This window comes from Xenopus laevis, chromosome 9_10S, assembly GCF_017654675.1.
Source record: "Xenopus laevis strain J_2021 chromosome 9_10S, Xenopus_laevis_v10.1, whole genome shotgun sequence".
Taxonomy (NCBI): domain Eukaryota; kingdom Metazoa; phylum Chordata; class Amphibia; order Anura; family Pipidae; genus Xenopus; species Xenopus laevis.
In genome coordinates this window covers 101,621,501-101,643,327 of record NC_054388.1, presented here as the reverse complement: position 1 = coordinate 101,643,327, position 21,827 = coordinate 101,621,501, and the positions used below count along the sequence as shown (strand labels likewise).

The following is a 21,827-nucleotide window of genomic DNA, read 5'->3' as shown; positions in this document are numbered from 1 at the left end:
ATTGCAAAAGCGCTTAGAATAGCACCCTTGTCAATTTTACATTCACTTATTTTAAAGGTTTACTTATCCTTTCATGGAAGAAATGCAACGTTCAGGAACTGCAACTGCTGCTTAATTCCCAGCCTGTGATGGCAAAATGAAAAACATAATATACATAATAGCTTGAAAATGGGTAAAATAAGCAACATTTTCTCCTTATTACATAATATTGCTGTTATAATATTGCATGCGGTCCAGGATGGATATGAATGCGGCCCAGCTTGAAACGCTCGGTTCCCGAGGAAATGTCATGTTGCAAACGATATAGGAGGAGGGGGAACTATTTAACATGCAGTCTATAGCTCCATCTGGTTATCTAATTGGTATTGTAGTTCTTTTTTGTGTATTTTCTTTACTTTTACAAATCAAATGTTTTTGTGTATTTCATGTGTGGCCCCAGACTGTTTTTGTTTTTCCAATGTGGCCCTGGGAAGACAAAAGTTTGGACACCCCTGATCTACTTCAAAGTACTTTTGCCAGATGTGTAGAGATTAGTTGTTTAAAGGGGTTGTTCACCTTCCAAACACTATTTTTTTTCAATTCAGCTGTTTTTAGATTGTTCCCCAGAAATAAAGACTTTCTTCAATTACTTTCCATTATTTATTTTTTACTGTTTTTCCAAAATTTAAGTTTAAAGTTGAATGTCCTTGACTGTCTCTGGTGTTGGAGTTTGGCAGCTCAGTAATTCAGGTGCAGACTCTAAACTGTTACAATTTACAACATTTAGTTGTTACATTTCTCAGCAGCATCTGTGGAGTATTAGCAACTATTGTATCAATTCTAACAGCTGCCTGTAATGAAACCCAGAGATTCTGCTCAGCAGGGACAAAGATAAGAAATGTGTCAACTAAAGCTGGCCATAGATGTAAAGATTTTTAAAATCTCTGATAGTCATCGTGAGACCACGATTATCTCGAAACGATCGTACGATCGTACAAATTGTCTATCAACTAAAAAGACCATTTTAGGCGATATTGCCAGGAAAACAAAGGGTAGCTGCCTGCTTGGCCCTGCAAACATAGATAGATTGCACTAGGGCCGATAAAGATTTTTTAACCTGGCCAATCAATATTCTGACAGAAGTCGGCCGAAAAATCGTAAAAAATTCGCTAAAATCGGTCTTTCGGCAAGAAAAATCTTTGCTTCTATGGGGACCATTAATGTATCAATTTAGATCAGTTTACAGGGTCGGCGACCCGCCCCAGAGCTGCTTCAGAAGGTGAAAAATGACACTTCTATATTAGAAAAACGGGCCATTTTAGCGCGCACCTAGCCTAGCACCCAGACTCCCTGCCCCCAATGATTATTCCTTCTCTTCTAATTCAGAGTGGGGCAACTGAAAGTACATATTAAATAAAACTTCACTTAAACATTCAGTTTTTTCTTAAGTCAATGGATAATTCTCTGGCAATTGGAATAGGCTGGTTTGCTAAGAATTTTTATGATGAAAGATTATGTGAATAATTCAACATATTCAGCTGTAAAATAGAAAGGCGATACAAATACTGACTGTTACAGGCAACAGAGGGACATGATTTTAAACCTATTTACACAATTCATTTTAAAAGCCTTTGTCTCCTCCCAACAACAGTTTTGACATAAAATGTAATTAAGCCTCGTTCCATTACACATTCATTAAAATGTTGTTTAATGTTTATTAAAGTACAGCACTTTGGGGGTAAAACGTGTGGCTTTAGTCTGCACTAGCTCTTATTGTCGGCCTTTCCAATTCATTTGTGTATTGTGTAACTTTCATACAAACACCACGTGAAAGGAAAGCAATTTATCATGAATACAAAGCACATTGTGACTAGTGCACAGGCCAAAGATACTATGTACAGACCTTTCTACGTTTATTGAGCCAGACACAACACTCCTGAGCTTGAATGTTCTTGAATGTGCCTAAAGGAGGCCATAGACGTAACAATTACAATCTTTCTTGGAAAAGATGTTTCCAAGAAAAATGGTTAGTTTCAATACACACTTGTAGAGCTGAATCATCCGATATACAGATAGAAACAATAGAATTCTACCTGTATTTGACCATTCAGCACTAACAATGGCCGATGTTTTGGAGCCTTCAAAGGCACCCGATCAAAATTTTCCATCCAGCCCGAAAGAGGAGCCGACCGATATCCAAGTCTTCAGCTCTTTTCTCACCAGACACGCACCGAATATCGTACGGAAATTAGTTTAATACGATATTATCTGTGCATCTATGGCCACCTTAAGGCTACTGCCAGACAAACTTGATTCTCGGCCTCCAGAGAATCCTCTGGCCTCTGCTCTCTCCTATGTCTGCACTGAGAGCCACTGCATTGCCCTGGGAGCTGACGCACAAAGTACATTCCAATGCAGAAATGCGTGACTTTGTTTGCACCTAGGCCTACACACAGGAGGGGCAGAGGCCAGTGAAGCAGCCGATTTGCAATCTGACAATCAGCCCATCTATCAGTTGTCTTAAAGCTTCCTGCTCCACATTACAGGAAGACCTTCTATCCAGAAAATGGCAGGCCTCAAACTTTCCAGATAACCAATCTCTTACCTGTATTTATTTTTATTGGCTTTGAAAGTGTTTTTCCCTTGTCAGAACTCAAGTTGTATGTATGTATATTTTTATTTGTACAGCTCTCCTTGAGGGTAAAGCACTGTACAGCAGAACAAAAAAATTGTAGTAACAAACAACGGGTCACTGCAATAATAAATAACAAGTGCATTATTAGAAATACAATTCTAGGGATGCACCGAATCCACTATTTTGGATTCGGCCGAACCCCTGAATCATTTGCCAAAAATTAGACTGAATCCTAATTTGTATATGCAAACTAGGGATGGGAAGGGGAAAACATTTTTTACCTCTTTGTTTTGTGACAACAAATCATGCAATTTCCCTCCCCTCCCCTAATTTGCATATGCAAATTAGGAATTGGCTCGGCCGGGCAGAAGGATTCGGCCGAATCCTGCTGAAAAAGGTTGAATCCCGAACCCTGGATTCGGTGCATCCCTATACAATTCATATAAATATAATTACAATACAGATTAAGTGCTCAGTATCAAGGAGACAAAAGGATGGAGGACCCTACCCCGTAGGGCTTACAGTCTAAATGGGAGGGAAACCTACAGACACAACTTGGTTCATGTTTTTAGTTTAGACTGTTGCCAGCACTCCATCCCTGAGCCCTGCCCAGCGGCTGCTGTTTACTATAATAACTTATTTTTACTCCATGATTTGGTGCGGCTGGAATTCGTACTCTGTTAAATCCCATGAATAGCCAGCGGGATTACATTTAGAAGACTTGTTGCTAGGAGCTCTTGAGGGGTTTTTAAATAAGCACGCTTGCTTTACAAGTATTCAGGTTGTATTTGTTTGCCTTCTCAGATTTACTGAGCATATATAGGAAGGAAATGTGGTTTTGAAACGGTCTGTGTTAATGCAAGATTAAAAGAACAGTAACACCAAAAATGAAAGCGTTTTTAAAGTAATTAAAATATAATGTACTGTTGCCCTGCCTTTGTACAACTGGTGTGTTTGCTTCAGAAACACTACTATAGTTCATATAAACAAGCTGCTGTGTAGCCATGGGGGCAGCCATTCAAGCACAGGATACACAGTAGATAACAGATAAGTACTACTATAGTTTATACAAACAAGCTGCTGTGTAGCCATGGGGGCAGCCATTCAAGCACAGGATACACAGTAGATAAAAGATTAGCTCTGTAGTATACAATGGGATTCTTCAAAACTTATCTATCTACTGTGTATCCTGTGCTTGAATGGCTGCCCCCATGGCTACACAGCAGCTTGTTTGTATAAACTATAGTAGTACTTATCTGTTATCTACTGTGTATCCTGTGCTTGAATGGCTGCCCCCATGGCTACACAGCAGCTTTTTTATATAAACTATAGTAGTACTTATCTGTTATCTACTGTGTATCCTGTGCTTGAATGGCTGCCCCCATGGCTACACAGCAGCTTGTTTGTATAAACTATAGTAGTACTTATCTGTTATCTACTGTGTATCCTGTGCTTGAATGGCTGCCCCCATGGCTACACAGCAGCTTGTTTGTATAAACTATAGTAGTACTTATCTGTTATCTACTGTGTATCCTGTGCTTGAATGGCTGCCCCCATGGCTACACAGCAGCTTGTTTGTATAAACTATAGTAGTACTTATCTGTTATCTACTGTGTATCCTGTGCTTGAATGGCTGCCCCCATGGCTACACAGCAGCTTGTTTATATAAACTATAGTAGTACTTATCTGTTATCTACTTTGTATCCTGTGCTTGAATGGCTGCCCCCATGGCTACACAACAGCTTGTTTATATAAATTGTAGTAGTACTTATCTATTATCTGTAGCAAGACCAATTAATGGTTTAGGTAATTAATATGTACAATTAACATGTACAATTAACTTTTGTCACATGCAGCCCTGTATATAGTTTATGCTTGATGAAAGCTCTAAACAAACTGCTTTTTTTCTGGTGTCCTTGTCCCTTGTGTCCAAAGATCGTCTCTTGAGGGGCAGCCTTTTTCATTTTGAAATGTAAACATTGCCTGCTTAAAACTACTGAAATATTAAAGCTCTAACAATATTTAGAACTAACACGTTTTGTTTTTAACCCTTCTCCCATAGAGCTCAATCACAGTAGCCTCGGCTCTCACTATGAAAATTCCCACTGGGGACCAGTCTCTTCCAATGGTGATTCTAGCACTACCTGGGAAAAAGTCATTGTAGACGGCACTGAAAAAGAAGCGTGGCCATTGATCACAGGCACTAGCTCAGTGTTGACTTCAGAATGTATGGATATGGACTCTTCCCCAAGCTCTAGGGCAGAGAAGAGCCACCTAGTGCCATTTGGGGATACAGCAGAGGAAATGGATACTATGAGAAATGGCATTGGACATAGTTCTCAGAGCAAACTTTTGGTTGGCAACAACAGCAATAATGCAGGCAATGGAAGTATTAATGGGCCATGGGCAGTGACCCATGGAACTGTAATAAGCACATGTCAAGATGGCCCCGATAGCAAAACCGATAGTAGGCACAACAGGATTAATGCTTGGGGCACCGCGAATACTTCAGCAAATGGAGTTCTAAATCCAAGCACTTTGAATATGAATGGCAACCATGGTGCCTGGCCCATTTTCGATAGCAATGGACATGCCCTTAAAGGGTCAAATAATTCTGGCACAAATGTTCCAAGCAGTACTTTAGGTCAGGTGTCTAACAATAGGAGTATTAACCCTAAAATGGGCATCTCGGCCCCTGGCTCCTGGGGGAATCTCCAGGAGAATGGAGATTCTGAACTCAATGGTACACGGAAGGCTTCTTTTAGTGGGCGACCTCAAAACCTTAACACTGAAATGACTGGACCAAATAACACTACTAACTTTATGACCTCTAGTTTACCAAACTCTGCTGGCTTAATGCAGGCAAATGAACTCCCTAATTCTACAGGGCATGGGGCTTGGAGTGTGAGCAATATGAATCATTCTCCACTTCACACCCCTTCAGTTACAAATGGCACTTCCAATCCTCACCTAAGTAATGGCGAGGAAAAAAACAGCGGATCATACGGTACTACATGGGGTACCTCCGGCTCCTCTTATTCTGGCGATAAGATTTCAGTCCCTAAAGGGCAAGCTAATGGCGACACTGTGAATGTGACTATAATGCAGCCGGGCCAAAATGGACCCAATGGCCCAAGCTATAAAATAAATGGTAATAAAGGAGGAATGTGGGAGTCGGGGACTGTAAACTCCCAAAATATGCATTGGGGAAGTGGAAACACAGGAACTTCTGATGGAAGTCAACGAGGATGGGGAAAAGCAGCACAAAACACTGGCACTAATATTTCAAATGGCGATTGGAACAAACTGCCTAACAATCAGCATTCCAATGAGGGGGGAAACACAGAACATTGTAGGAAAACATCAAATACCTGGAAGTCTGCTGAGGAAGAGAATGCAGGACAAATTTCAGCAGGATCCAAAGGCATTGAGGCAAATGTATGGGCCAAAAGTACAGGTACGGGGGAAAGCGAAGGTAGTGTAGACGGCACTGGAAGTCAAAGTGATCATGGGACCGGATGCAGGCTTGTGGAAAGAGGGACAACAGACCAGCAAACATTACTCCAAAATATTGTAAATAAAGGTGAAGTAGATCCACGGGTCTTGTGCAACACTGGCTGGGGACAGACTCCAATTAAACAGAACACCACCTGGGAAGCTGAAGCTGCTGCTTCTCTGAGCAAGAGAAAGACTGAACATGGAACAGAAACTTGGGGATGCTCTGTATCAAAGACTTGTAACTCAGGGGAATGGGTGGATAAGCCCAACCCTAACAGCAATGATACCTCATCAGTATCTGGGTGGGGAGATCCAAAGTCTGCTACAGGGTGGGGTGATGCCAAAGGTGAAGTTAGCCAAGGGGAATGGGAAGATCAATTTGCTGCTACTACTAGAATGGTCAAGAGCAATCAATCTTGGGGAAATGGTAAAGAGGACAAATCCAATTGGAATGATGCACAAAAGGTCAAACAGGGGTGGGGGTCCCGCAATGGGGACAGCTGGGGAGAGAATTCAAAGAGTAATCACTGGGGAACAACAAAGTCAAGTTCTAGCAGCGACAGTGAGAGATCTGTATCTGGTTGGGGTGAGCCTAGTCGATCCAACTCCTGGGGAAGGGGAAATCAAAATAATGCATCAAGCTGGGCTGAACCTTCCAAATCAAGCACAGCTCAAGGGTGGGGAGAGCCAGCAAAGCCCAACCAGGGAAATGGGGACATTTCCAGATGTGGCCCAAACAACATGGAGAGTGAAAATCTGCAAGCAAGCTCTGAGGAATGGAATAAAAAGCAGGAAAGTGGGTCATGGGGGGCACAGACCTCCATCAGTAAGTCTTCTGGCTTGTCTGGTGGATCAAGGTCAACTCCAACAAAGGAAGTTGAACCAACTGGCTGGCAAGAGCCATCTCCTGAGTCCGTACGGCGCAAAATGGAAATAGACGATGGAACTGCAGCCTGGGGTGATCCCAACCAATATAAATACAAGAATGTGAACATGTGGGATAAAAATACATCCAATAGCAGCATGAGTGTTGAGGAACACCCGGGCCAGCTTAATGGACTGCCCACAACTTCAAGTGCTATGCCAAATAAAGAAAGCAGCAGCAACAGCTCTGGTAAGATAGATATATATATATTTTAATACCTGTATATAATTTGTTGATAGCAATTATGTACAATTTGCCCTATGAATATTGACAGCCCTATGTCTATAGATAGATAGATAGATAGATATAGATATATAATCTGTCCCTGTGTATGTTAAAACACCATATACAGTATTAAAGAAGAATTTAAATTTGAGTCCTATGATACTTTTGGCACTGAAAAAAAAACTTGTTTCATGCCAGTTTCAGTGGAGCCTTAAAGTGGACCTGTCACCCAGACACAAAAATCTGTATAATAAAAGTCCTTTTCAAATTAAACATGAAATCCAATTTCTATTTTTTATTAAAGCATTCATAGCTGTTGTAAGCTCATTTAAAAATCTCAGCTGTCAATCAAATATTGTCTGCCCCTCCTCTGTCCATGGCACTTTCACTTTCCATTCAGCACTTCTTAGATGTTACTGCTCTCCATATATTCCCCCCATTCTTTTTACCATTTAATTGTGTAGCCAGGACATGGGGATGGACATCAGGTCCCCCATTCTGGTGCACAAACAAGATTCTGAGATGATGCAAGGCTTGTCTTAATAACAGTGACCACAAAATGGCTTCTGCCTGTTTGTTATAATTTTGAAATCCCAGACTGAAGGAAGCAATATTCAAAAAATTGATATAGCGTAATTAAAGTTCATTTTGCTTGACTAATGTGATAAAATAGGATTTTGAATAATTTTTTTGGGTGACGGGTCCCCTTTAACAGTTGTTTCTTGATTTTTATAAATACAAAACATGCTTGAGTTTCTAAATTTAATCTTGCTCCTAAACATTTGGGTCACCTATTATGGGACTTATTTGAACCTGGCAACAAAGTCTGCTTTTCACTTTGGCCAAAAAGGAGAGCTGCTACTGGCCATTCTTCTGTCTCTATAGTTTGTATAGCACAATTCTATGGCTGGTTCGACCTTTTCCCCTATAGCTATTAGGTGGTCTATACAGAGGCATGAGTAAATGACTGGGCACTTTTCCTAAAATTTGAACGTTGTCTTCTTCTTTGTTCAATGCATCAGGCTGGGGCGAGTCGTGGTCAGAACCTACAGCTCCTGTTGTGGATAATGGTACTTCAGCATGGGGTAAACCTGTGAAATCTGCCAGCGGTTGGGGTGATCACAGCACTGAAGGTGTGACATCGGGTTGGAACCACACTCCCATTGGCCAACAAGCTCCTGGAAAACCTGGTATGGGTGACCAAGATTTGTTTCATTTACCTTTTAACCTAAAGTAGATTTTCCCAGACATGTTCATGTCATTTAGAGGGAATCTTGTGGATTCATCTAGTGGAAATGTTTTACTCTCCCTAGCTTTTATGAAGAAATTACAGACAAAGATGGGATAAATATAAAGCAGAAAAGTTAAATTCTAGTTGAAAATAAGGACAGTATAGTGGTACTTTTTTTTTTTTTTTTTAATTATAAAAAAAAATACTGAAGCATAAAATTGGTCACATAGTTGTTTTTTGTTTTTGCACTGAATGCCAATTTAAGTGATTCTTTGTATTTTAGATAGGCTTTCTTTTTGTATCTAGATTTTTTTCTGGATTCAAGATCTACCTTTTGCAACAAGGCTGCCCCACCCGTATATATTTTACTGTTGTGCGATTGCTTTAAATGTTAAGCATCTGCAAAATTACCTTTGTGCAGTTTTTTTAATGATGGTTTCTTGTTTCCTACAAAGGTCCCAAATCTATGCAAGATAGTCGCTGGTGTGGAGATGATACATCAGGGTCCGGGAGCCGACATGGTTATTGGGGTGAGGAAGAGGAGGATGTCGAAATTGGAATGTGGACCAGCGGTTCATCACAGACCAACCAATCAGTTAACTGGCCACCTTATATGAAGAAAATGCCTACAAAGGTAAGACATTTGTTTGTGAAGATTGTCATTTATCCAGGTCATGGTATATCTGTAGAAATGCGTCAAATCAATGATTTGCTGTGTTTTTCCTTGAGGTTTCACCAGTTATCCAACTGGCTTTCTCAATTCAAAATAATTTTCTGAATTGAGAAAGCCAGTTGGATGACTGGTGAAATGTCTTCAAGAAAAACACAAGTCCAGTTGACTTGACTAATTTATGCAGATGTAAGCTCTTCCAGGCTGTGTTATTATTGATTATTGAAGGATTTTGTTTTTTGTTGGTTATCCTTCAGGGACCCATAAAGAATGGAAATAAGCAAGAGGAGAACTTTATGAATCCATTTGTAAAACAATTCAGCAATCTGGGATTTTCAGTGAGTGTGAAGTTCCAAATGTGTTTTTACAGAAGAAAATCTTCATATTGTGTATTTTTTTTTTTTTTTATATAAACAGTATCAGCTATGGGACACTCTGAGCAAATAGGTATCTTAACAGGTGTCTTAAACTGAAAAAAACTATGAAAACCAATGCATTAGAGTGTATTAAACAAAATGTTCACATTTAACACCCGAGCTGTCAAATTATACTGCATATACTTTCACCTAACATTAGTGTTCTAGTGAGGTCTAGGGCTTAATTCACATTATAACATAGTTGACCAGACTAGAAAACCATAAAGGTAGGTTACATTTAGGTGCAAGCAAGGTGTGTTTAATGTCTAATTAAAAAAAGAAAACATACATTTAAATTAGTTTGTATGCAGAGTTATTTTGTTGTTGGTGGTATAATTGTCCATTTATTTTGCAGAGAGAGTCACCAGAGGACTCATTGCAGAGCAATAAGATGGAAATGTCTGGAGGTATGCTATGTCACTGAAGGCCACCAAAGGCTTTTGATTTCCAATTATTCCTCAAAATACAATTGGGGTGGGGGAGAGAAACACTGGTTTGCTGTTCCCAATAACTTACATTTAACAAAGTGAGAACCATTACACAAACACATTTTTTGTGCTCCATTTTGACCCCTTCTTTTGTCATTGGATGAGTTTTTAGTCCTGTCCTCTTGAATCACTGATTTTGTAATGACTGAGGGTGCAGTGAAGGTGGCTCTGACTATTTCACATCAGTTTAATATCTACAAAATACCCCACAGTTATAATAATAATAATAATAATAATTATTATAGTCTAATCACTAGAGCCAGGGGGTGGCAGTCATTTGACCTTTCCTTCTCTTTCAAAATAAGACTATGTATTAAATATAACCCTGTTTTAATTTGAAGTTTAAGAATGTTCAGTAAATTATGAGAATGATGCTGAGAAAATTTGTCATACTTTTGTGTATATTTGTTCTGTACAGGGATTTTGCCAGACAAAAGGATCGAAGTGGACAAATCTGGCCTTGGCATAGGGGAATACAATCGTGCGATTGGGAAAGTTCCAGGTCCTCGGCACCCTAAAGAGTCTTCCATGGATTTCAATGCTTACTTTGATAAGGCAAGTTAAAAAAAATGAAATACTTTTGACAAAAGATAATGCAAGCGATAAAGCTCTGCTTCTGCGATGGATTGCGATGCTTACCCACTGGCAATCATGTGAATCTCTGGTGTTAAAAACTGATGTCGATTTGGCCTCCCAAAATCACTTGAAAGGGATACTGTCATGGGAAAATTTTTTTTTTCAAAATGAACCAGTTAATAGTGCTGCTCCAGCAGAATTCTTCACTGAAATCCATTTCTCAAAAGAGCAAACAGATTTTTTTATATTTGATCTTGAAATCTGACATGGGGCTAGACATTTTGTCAATTTCCCAGCTGCCCCTGGTCATGTGACTTGTGCCTGCACTTTAGGAGAGAAATGTTTTGTGGCAGGCTGCTGTTTTTCCATCTCAATGTAACTGAATGTGTCTGTGGGACCTGGATTTTACTATTGAGTGTTGTTCTTAGATCTACCAGGCAGCTGTTATCTTGTGTTAGGGAGCTGCTATCTGGTTACCTTCCCATTGTTCTTTTGTTTGGCTGCTGGGGGGGAAAAGGTAGGGGGGTGATATCACTCCAACTTGCAGTAAAGAGTGATTGAAGTTTATCAGAGCACAAGTCACATGACCAGGGGCATCTGGGAAATTGACAATATGTCTAGCCCCATGTCAGATTTCAAAATTGAATATAAAAAAATCTGTTTGCTCTTTTGAGAAATGGATTTCAGTGCAGAATTCTGCTGGAGCAGCACTATTAACTGATTCATTTTGGAAAAAAAATTTTTTTTCCCATGACAGTATCCCTTGAAGTTGCCTCAAGAGGAAACATCAAGCAATTTTGGAAGACTGAAGCTGCACATGGGTTTTACCACCAGCGCTTCACATTAGTGCCGTGGGAAAGCTTTTACAGGAGATTAGTTGCCCACAGAAAGATTTATTGCTGATTATTAATCCAGTGTGCCATTGCCCTAACACTCCGATTTTGCTGTGGTCAGACTGAAAATAGATTTTTTTCCTTATTTAAAAAAAATTAAAGCAAAACATGAATTCACCACAAGTCCTGTTCATTGCACTTAAATGTTGAATAGGGGGCCTATAATGACCCTTTAATATCCAAGTGAAAAGTGGAAGCATTCTCTCTACTGGAAGGAGGACAGCTATGGAAGGCAGTGTCTGGCTTGCTTTAATCTTTTCTGGAGCTTTGCACTCCCCATGTTTTTGTTTTGATTATACACCATAATTAAACCTAGTAGCATTTTTTATAGCTGTGCTCTGAGTTCATTTTTTGCTGTTTGATATTCTAAGGCTATTTTGAACTCTTTTGCAATTACATTTACAACACCGCCATCTGCAGGTCAGTTTTCCAGCTGTGATTTGGTGAAAGGGAATGTGGCAGATGAAAGAAAGACGTCCCGATGCTGCTGTCCTTAGGAAACACATGAAATCTTGTTTGTGAAGTCTTTCCTAAAGAGAGCAATGTCAGAACAGTTCTCTTTATTTCATCTTTTTTTTAAAAAAAAAAATGTGTTGCTTAGAATAGCACTTATTTTACAGGTTTACATTTTATTTACATGGGGCATATTGCTGCATGCTTCTGCAGCAGGGAGAAGGGACAGGGTCCCTAAAAACCTGAAAGCGACAAATCCAGTATTTTTGTTACAATTTACTACGTTTTGCATAAATTTGATTGTGCTGATTTAATTTTAAATAAAAAAATATATATCCGTTGATTAATATGTTTCCTGTTGGGGGGGATACCAAGGGTCATTAGATGTGATTGCAGCAGACATAGCTGATACTGTTTTGGTGGTGGAATTTCTTTAGCTCTGCTTTGCACATTCTGCTGACTATGTTCTGTTTCTTCCTCTCTTGCAATCTTCTTGAACAACTTTGTGCTTCTACCCTGGGATCCTGCCTTCATCTCATTCACCCTTCCCACTCTACTGTTCTGGGCAACTATGCTTCATTTATATGACCTTCATCAGGATGGCATTGTAGCAGAAGAGCTGCAAAACATGCAGTTTGTTTCCAATCAGAACACAAAGCTTCCCACTTTGAATAGTGCACTAGCTACTCAGTCTCACGGCTCTTTCCCAGGGCTGGGAATGCCAAACGTCAATTCTGTCAGACAGGTGAGTCTGTTAGTGATTGGTCAGTCAAGTCATAGCAACTGTAAGAAGCAGTCAAGAATTTTGTGTGTTCCATAAACCAATCCAAAATTTACTCGGACAACTGAGGGCTTGAGTGTGCACTAAGAATTGAGAATTATTGTGAGGAGTAGTATCGTATAGTTCTGTGTGTGTGGCTTGTTCTAATTTAAAGGGATAATGTCATGGAAAGATTTCTTTTTTCAAAACGTTGTTAATCAGTTAATAGTGCTGCTCCATCAGAATTATCCACTGAAATCTGTTTCTCAAAAGAGCAAACAGATTTTTTTTAAATATTTAATTTTGAAATCTGACATGGGTCTAGACATATTGTCAGTTTCCCAGCTGCCCCCAGTCATGTGACTTGTGTGCTGATAAACTTTACTCTATACTGCTGTACTGCAAGTTGGAGTGATATCACCCCTCTCCCTTCCCCCCAGCAGCCTAACAACAGAACAATGGGAAGGTAACCAGATAGCAGCTCCCTAACACAAGATAACAGCTGCCTGGTAGATGTAAAGGTGGCCATACATGGAGAGATCCGCTCGTTTGGCGATGTCGCCAAACGAGCGGATCTCCCTCCGATATGCCCACCTTGAGGTGGGCAATATCGGGCTGATCCGATCGTGGGCCCTAGGGCCCAACAATCGGATCCTAGCGAACACAAACGGGCGGTCGGATCGCGGGACCGCATCAATGAACAGATGCGGCCACGATCCGACGGGATTTTTAGTCCCATCCGATCGAGATCTGGCCGACTTTCGGCCAGATCTCGATCGGGGAAGCCCGTCGGGGGCCCCATACACGGGCCAATAAGCTGCCGACTCGGTCTGTTGGCAGCTTTTATCGGCCCGTGTATGGCCACCTTAAGAACAGCACTCAATAGTAAAATCCAGGTCCCACTGAGACACATTCAGTTACATTGAGTAGGAGAAACAACAGCCTGCCAGAAAGCAGTTCCATCCTAAAGTGCTGGCTCTTTCTGAAATCACATGACCAGGCAAAATGACCTGAGATGCACCTACACACCAATATTACAACTACAAAAAAAACAACTTGCTGGTTCATGAATTCAATTTTTACATTGTAGAGTGAATTATTTTCAGTGTAAACGGTGTAATTTAGAAATAAAAACGACATCATAAAAATCATGACCAAATACCTTTTAAAAAAAAAAAAAATGAAACCCCTTTATTGTATATGCTAAATTTGTATCGATCTTCTCTTCCTACAGAATGGCAATCCCAATTTATTTGGTGTTGGCAATGCAGCACAAGCCAGGGGCACGCAGCAGCCTCCAGCACAATCTCTTAACTCGTCTCAGCCTAACATTCGTGCGCAAGTGCCTCCTCCCATTATACCCCCTCAGGTTTGTTTCCCCCTTTTACCTACACTTGTCTTTTAATGCATGTTAAAAATGAAAAATCACTTACACATGGCAAGCTAGTGTATTGGCAGTTTTTTTAGAGTCTCCTTCTGCATTGTCCGCCATGAATGATGTCACCACTTACACGCACCGAATATTATACGAAAATTTTTTTCGTATCTGTACGTCTATGGCCACCTTTTGTCCCCATCTTCTCTCTCTTGACACGGTGGTGCTAACAAAGCAAGAATGCCAGCACTATAAAGATAGTAAATCAATGATGTGTGACTAATCAAAATCAAGAAAGGTTAACGTTGCCTTTAATGCCACTTTTATTAAAACTTTGGAGAACAGCGACACCCGAGGGCCTGTTTATCATACTTTTTAAAACATTGACGAAAAACCATCACTGGTGATGTTGCTCGTAGTAACCAATTTGATTTTAACAGTCAGTGAACAATCGAAATGGGAAGAGACCCACTAGTAGTGAAGTAGTAGCCCAAATAATATTTTAAATTAAAAAATCTTTATTAGGACATGCATTAGCCGAATGCTTTTTGTGCCAAAATGGCCACTTACTCATAGCCTGTCAGTCTCCCCTCCATACAGTCTTTTTAAAGGGGTTGTTCATTTTCAAACAACTAGTTTTCAGAAATAACGAAATTTTCCAATTACTTTCTATTTGCCATGTTACCGTTTTTCTAATATTGAAGTATAAAGTGTAATTTTTCACCTTCTAAAGTAACTCTGGGAGGGTCGCCGACCCTGTAAACTGATGCATTTCATTGATACATTTCTTATTTGTCCCTGCTGAGCAGAATCTCTGGGTTTCATTACAGGCAGCTGTTAGAATTGATACAATAGTTGCTAATACTCCAGAGATGCTGCTGAGAAATGGATCAACTAAATGTTGTAAAATTGTAACCGTTTAGAGTCTGTACCTGAATTACTGAGCTGCCAGACTGAAACACCAGAGACACGAACATTCAACTTTAAACTTAGATTTTGGGAAAAACAGTAAAATAATTAACTGAAAAAAGTCTTTATTTCTGGGGAATAATTTGTAAACAACTGAACTGAAAAAAGTGTTTTGAAGCTGAACAACCCCTATAAGGTGTTATTGACCAATAATTGATCTAATTAGCATACGGCGTGAAGTTAGTTTACGGCGTGACGTATATGTTGTAGTAACTACATTACATTACACAAGCCCAGGGAACCTTAAAATAAAATAAGAGTTGTTATATTGCCCTACACATGAGCCCAGTGTATAGTTTATGTGCCATATGTTAGGAAATGTAGGGGGGAAGGAGGGAACCCCAAAAAAAAAGTATGCTCTTTTTCAGCCTATCACCCTGTAAAAAGTAAGACGCTAGCGTTTTTTGGGACTTCGAAAAATGTTCAACTTTTTTTGAGGAAGTCCTATCTATTCTATTGCACTTCGCCTGGTCTGAGGTGGCGAAGGCAAGTCTGGCGCAAGAGGTAACGTTCAGTAAAATCCGCGTCATCGTGAATGATGAATACAAAAAAAATCCAAAAAATAAATAAGGAATATTCAAAATAAGGAAAGTAATAAGGAAAACCAATCACCTAAAATTTAAAGACCTGATTGGTTGCTAACATCACTGGTGATGTTTACCGCAGCATGATAAATAGGCCCCTTAGTGTCAATAGGTGTATTAATAACATTCTGGTGTGGTTTTGTGTAGTTTCTCTTTTCCTCTTTGTTAGATGTCTAAATTCAGCTGACAAACAGGGACAGGATTCATGACCCTTCAGCTGAGTGAGGTTTTTACACAGCAGCTTCTGGGTCTCTAAGGCTGTACAAGTACAAGCACCCAAAGCATTCATCTCATTCTGCTTTTGTAGCAATTAGCATTTGCTCCTAAGGACTATGCCCTACCCAGCATATTAATGCGGCGTTCACTTTTGTTTGTATCATTGAGCAAAGTTAATGAGGATTTCTACTTGAATGACATAATCTAACTGCAGAGAACCTACACTGCATCGCACTTTACTTGCTCTCACTCTGGTATATGAAGGGTTGGGTCCTTGCTGCTCTTCTTGTAAAATGCAGTACTATTTTTGTCAACTTCCAGGGCCTCATCCTCTCAGTAGCTCCACTTTCTACAGGGTTATCTTTAATTATACCATTTGCGCCACTAAAGATCAGTTAAAATGCTATAAGAATCCTTTATATGGAACATTTGAACCTCAATGCTCTTGTGAACCTAAGATCGTGTATATGAGGTCCTACTGGATAGCAGTGTTTGTTTTTTTTATGTGTGTGTATGTATATGTGTATAATAACTCCACAGGAAACCGGCACTCTCGATAAAACGTGTTAGGTTGCCTGGGTGCACGATCAATAGACATCTCCATACAATTTGCAAGAAAGATCGGCACTTCTCAGGACTTAAAAATGAACAAGAATTTATTCTTGTGTGTGTATATGTATATGTGTATATGTGTGTGTGTGTGTATGTATGTATATATGTATATGTATATGTATATGTATATATATATATATATATATATATATATATATATATATATATATATATATATATATATATATATGTATATATGTATGTGTATATATATATATATATATATGTATATGTATATGTATATGTATATGTATATGTATATATGTATATGTATATGTATATATGTATATGTATATATATATGTATATGTATATATATATGTATATGTATATGTATATGTATATGTATATATATATGTATGTATATATATATATATATGTATGTATATATATATATGTGTATATATATATATTCATTCATTTTCTGCTGTTTGGTTATCCAAGTGTAATATTAGTGTGTAGGTGCATCTCAGGTCATTTTGCCTCTGAGACCTGGTTTCTACTATTTAGTGCTGTTCTTAGGGCAGTGACACACCAGGAGATTAATCGCTAGCGATAAATCGCTGCTTCTCTGGGCAACTAATCTCCTGCACTCTCGGCAGCTGTTATCTTGTGTTAGGGAGCTGCTATCTGGTTACCTTCCCATTGTTCTGCTGTTAGGCTGCTGGGGGGAGGGGTGTGATATCACTCCAACTTGCAGTACAGCAGTAAGGGTAGGGACACACTGGGCGATTTGGGGAGTTTTAGTCGCCTGGCGACTAATCGCCGCGACTTTTCTCCCCGAATGCCTCCCCTCGCTCTGCGCCTGGCTAAAATGAAAAATCGCCTGCGCTAATCACACGCGGCGATTCGTTTTCCGAAATCGCCCGAAGTTGCCTCACGAGGAAACTTCGGGCGACTTCGGAAAACGAATCGCCGCGTGTGATTAGCGCAGGCGATTTTTCATTTTAGCCAGGCGCAGAGCGAGGGGAGGCATTCGGGGAGAAAAGTCGCGGCGATTAGTCGCCAGGCGACTAAAACTCCCCAAATCGCCCAGTGTGTCCCTACCCTAAAGAGTGACGGAAGTTTATTAGAGCACAAGTCACATGACTGGGGGCAGCTGGGAAACTGACAATATGTCTAGCCCCATGTCCGATTTCAAAATTAAATATAAAAACATCTGTTTGTTCTTTTGCGAAATCGATTTCAGTGCAGAATTCTGCTGGAGCAGCACTATTAACTGATTCATTTTGAAAAAAACATATTTTCTCATGACAGTATCCCTTTAAATTCTTAACCTCTAAACGGATACTTACATATTTCCACTTTGACATGATTTGTTTTTCTTTTCCACAGGTTCCTCCTTCTTTGCTGAAGTATCCCCCAGCCAATGGTGGTCTGAACCCCCTTTTCGGCCCCCAGCATATAGCCATGTTGAACCAGCTTTCCCAATTAAACCAGCTTTCCCAGCTGCAAGTAAGTTGGACTAATGAGTCCCCCATCCTCTTGTGCAAAGATAGTTTCAATAATTCTATGTTTTACATTATATGGTCTACTTTCTCCATATTTATGTGATCTCCCACTTTTCCCCTCCCGCAGAGGTTATTGAATCAGCAGCAGAAGATTCAGAACCAGAGGGGGGTGCCCTCAGGAGGTCGCCAACAACATGAGCAGGTATTGGAATGCAGTGTTATGTTTGTAATGCAATACTGCTTTAGTGAGTACTTTTTCCATAGTTTTCTCTGTTTCTAAATATTATGTCTTTGCTTTTTCAAGGCCCGGTCTCTTGGTACACAGCAGCAAGCACGTCAACTTGATCCCAACCTGCTGATGAAACAAAGCATTCCTCAATCACAGCAGCAAATGTTTCACCAGCCTCCCATGAAATCTTTTATGGAGAATGTGCTGCCCCACTCTGCCCCAGAGTTGCCAAAAGTACCTTCACCAATCAGTGCTTTTGGTGGCTTCCCTTCAGGTAAGTTTTTTTCCTTTGCTTTGTTTATTTGTGCAGTTGTTTTTTTGTTTTTTTTTAACAAGGGAGCATTCATCCGAGAACCTGTCACCTTTTTCAGGCTTGAACTCAAACTCGAATGTAAATATGGATTTCGGGGTTGTAAAGGAGCCACAGTCACGACTGAGGAAGTGGACAACAGTTGACGGCATGTCTTCTAATACTTCTCTGGATCAAAATTCCAGTAAACATGGTAATATGCTTATAATAGGTGTTCATGCATGGCTCTTCTTTATTGTGTTTACCCTGAAAAGAAATATACTTATAACGGATGTTAATGGGATACTGTCAAATATATCAGTTAATAGTGCTGCTCCAGCAGAATTCTGCACTGAAATCCATTTCTCAAGAGCAAACAGATTTTTTTTATATTCAATTTTGAAATCTGACATGGGGCTAGACATATTGTCAGTTTCCCAGCTGCCCCCAGTCATGTGACTTGTGCTCTGATAAACTTCAGTCACTCTTTACTGCTGTACTGCAAGTTGGAGTGATATCACCCCATCCCTCCCCCAGCATCCAGTGGCGTAACTAGATGTTGCTGGGCCCCACAGCAAATTAATTTTAGTGCCCCCAACATATCCAGTGTTTGTCCTGTTTTACCAATATATGTTCAAATTGCTCATCAATAAGAGCCTCATGGGGCCCCCTGTACCTCCTGGGCCCCCCTGCAGCCGCAGGGTCTGCTTCCTCTGTAGTTACGCCCCTGCCAGCATTCTAACAACTGAACAATGGGAAGCTAACCAGATAGCAGTTCCCTAACACAAGATAACAGCTGCCTGGTAGATCTAAGAACAACACTCAATAGTAAAATTTAGGTCCCACTGAGACACATTCAGTTACACTGAGTAGGAGAAACAACAGCCTGCCAGAAAGCAGTTCCATTCTAAAGTGCTGGCTCTTTCTGAAAGCACATGACCAGGCAAAATGGCTGCAGACACACTAATATTACCAAAAGCAAAAAAACCCTTGCTGGTTTAGGAATGAAATATTATATTGTAGAGTGAATTATTTGCAGTGTAATTTAGAAATAAAAAGATCATAAAAATCATGACAGAATCCCTTTACCATTTTCACCTTATTATTTGTAAATGTAATGGCAATTTAAGCCATTTTCTATGGTTCTGACTCGTAACACAAAGTAGCAGAATTTAGGTCTCCACCAGCTCTGCTAATCTCTTTTATGCAAACGACATAGTGGCATCTGGAATGTGATTAGACGTGAGTAAAGCAGATATTTGTCTGCATTGTCTTTGCAGTAATACCCTAGTGTATTTGCTATTTCTTGCCCTAGGTGCTATTTCAAGTGGTTTCAGGCTTGAAGATTCTCCTTTTGGTTCTTATGACTTCATGAACAGCAGTAACTCTCCATCCAGCCCTCCAGGATCTATTGGGGATGGCTGGCCTAGTGCCAAATCGCCAAACGGCTCCAGCAGTGTCAACTGGCCCCCCGGTAAGTAATAGCCCCAATATTGACTTCATTTTTTTTTTCTTTTGTTTAAATACTTGAGGCAGCCCCAAACTTTGCATTTGTCTAGTCTAAGCCAGTGTTACAACAAAGACATCTTATCATACATGCTCTATGCTTCTATATTTGTATGCTCTCTTGTTCTAGTCCCATCAGGGATGCTAATTTTTTTATATAATACAAACGGTATTTTGTGCACTGCAACTTTGATTTTTTTTTTTTTCTTCCCAGTTTTTTTTTTTTTTTTTTTCGTGCAGTACATTTAAAATGTAAAAACAAGTAATTGAGAAACATTGTTGCTGGGCGTTTGCAAATCCCTGGGTTCTGAAACAGAATCCAAAAATTAAAGCCGCCGGGAATCATCTGATCATTTGGCCAACAGTCGGATCATAATTGGGCAACATGCCGATGTGGTCCTTACCCGAGGTTTAAAGGGGAACTATCGTGAAAATTAAAATCTAATTTAAGCTTCAGCATACCGAAACGAGAAACTTTCTAAATATCAATTAAAAATTCTGTACCGTTTCTGAAAAAATCCAGTTTATCTTCACTATTCCTCTTTCAGTATCTGTTTCTCTTCATTCACTTGAGGAAGGGGCTGACCCCGAAAGCTTGTGCCAATTTCTGCTGAAATTAATGATTTAAAGGCAATGCCGAAGTTTCTGGTGTGCTTCCTCCCTATGGGAAATCTAAGCAGTTATTTTGTTTGTACTGGAATCCGTTATTGGAGTGAGCTCTAATCATCTACTAGGAAAGGAGCCCCCCCCATAAGATATATCAGATCATTCATCTGACACCCAACTGCTGCATGAAGACAGAATAAAGAGAAACAGATGCTGAGAGAGCAATGTTGAATATAAACTTGATTATTTCAGAAACAATGCAGAATTTGATTGTATTGAGAAAGTTTCTTACTTCAGTATGAGGAAGCTTGTTAAATTTAAATTTTCACAATAGTTCCCCTTTAAAACTTACCTGAATGGTATTTGCCCAGCTTTCAGCAGATTGCTCAGGCCCTGGATAGAGTTTTATACCCAGATCAATAAACTGCCAACTTGGTTTGGAGGGGCAGGTTTTATGGGTTTTGTATGGTCACCATTAGTTCAGTTTTGTGATGTCTTCAAAGATGCCCTGCCCCTGTTCATATATACAGACTTTTAGGAAGAGTATATAACAGATAGTATGTTATAGTAGGCCTGCTTTTATAGTTCTACCATCTGATCTTTTCAGAATTCCGCCCGGGTGAGCCATGGAAAGGTTATCCAAACATTGACCCAGAAACTGACCCTTATGTCACTCCTGGCAGTGTCATCAACAATTTGTCAATTAATACTGTTCGGGGTGTTGACCACCTCAGGGACAGAAACAGTGGTAAGTTTATCCTAATCCTCTAAATGTATATTGTTTTGTCTTTGTCCAAAGCCTTTTTTGGTCTCAGGGTTACAGTCTAAATTGAATGCACAAAAAAAATACATTTTAGGGTCATCCTCTTCTTTGAACACCACGCTGCCTTCAACTAGTGCCTGGTCCTCCATTCGTGCCTCCAACTACGGTGTCTCCCACAGCAGTACAGCACAAAGCACTTCAGGTAAGCCACCTTAGTTTCTATACAGCTTGACACTTTTGGCAGGATTTGCTACCTGTGAGCTTAAAAACAATTCCAGAAGCACCTGCTGCTAGAGGTTAACATGGGATTGCAATACCATAATTGCTTGGATACCTGATAGTCGTGGTAAAGATCCCACCAGCTAGGTGCTTCAGTACCAGTTCACTTGTGCCTTTTACCAGTAGCAGATTAACATCTTTCTTCTTAAAGGGACACTTTAAAAACGCATCCGTTAATAGTGCTGCTCAAGCAGAATTCT

The 21,827-nt window shown here is 39.9% G+C and overlaps 1 protein-coding gene across 6 annotated transcripts in view; it reads left to right on the top strand.

Moving 5' to 3' along the window:
* Nucleotides 1-21,827, top strand: part of tnrc6a.S (trinucleotide repeat containing 6A S homeolog) — a 59,307-nt gene that overhangs the window by 31,531 nt on the left and 5,949 nt on the right. For 3 of the 6 annotated variants that reach the window (XM_018239270.2, XM_018239269.2, XM_018239273.2), the window contains 15 exons: nt 4,677-7,226; nt 8,285-8,452; nt 8,949-9,127; nt 9,421-9,501; nt 9,935-9,986; nt 10,486-10,622; nt 12,588-12,734; nt 13,984-14,118; nt 17,840-17,959; nt 18,083-18,157; nt 18,260-18,458; nt 18,556-18,687; nt 19,789-19,947; nt 21,193-21,333; nt 21,443-21,550. In XM_018239270.2, the coding sequence (XP_018094759.1) occupies nt 4,677-7,226; nt 8,285-8,452; nt 8,949-9,127; nt 9,421-9,501; nt 9,935-9,986; nt 10,486-10,622; nt 12,588-12,734; nt 13,984-14,118; nt 17,840-17,959; nt 18,083-18,157; nt 18,260-18,458; nt 18,556-18,687; nt 19,789-19,947; nt 21,193-21,333; nt 21,443-21,550 (4,383 nt within the window). The remainder of the gene's footprint in view (nt 1-4,676; nt 7,227-8,284; nt 8,453-8,948; nt 9,128-9,420; nt 9,502-9,934; nt 9,987-10,485; nt 10,623-12,587; nt 12,735-13,983; nt 14,119-17,839; nt 17,960-18,082; nt 18,158-18,259; nt 18,459-18,555; nt 18,688-19,788; nt 19,948-21,192; nt 21,334-21,442; nt 21,551-21,827) is intronic. The other 3 variants (XM_018239271.2, XM_018239272.2, XM_018239274.2) reach the window with 3 other exon arrangements.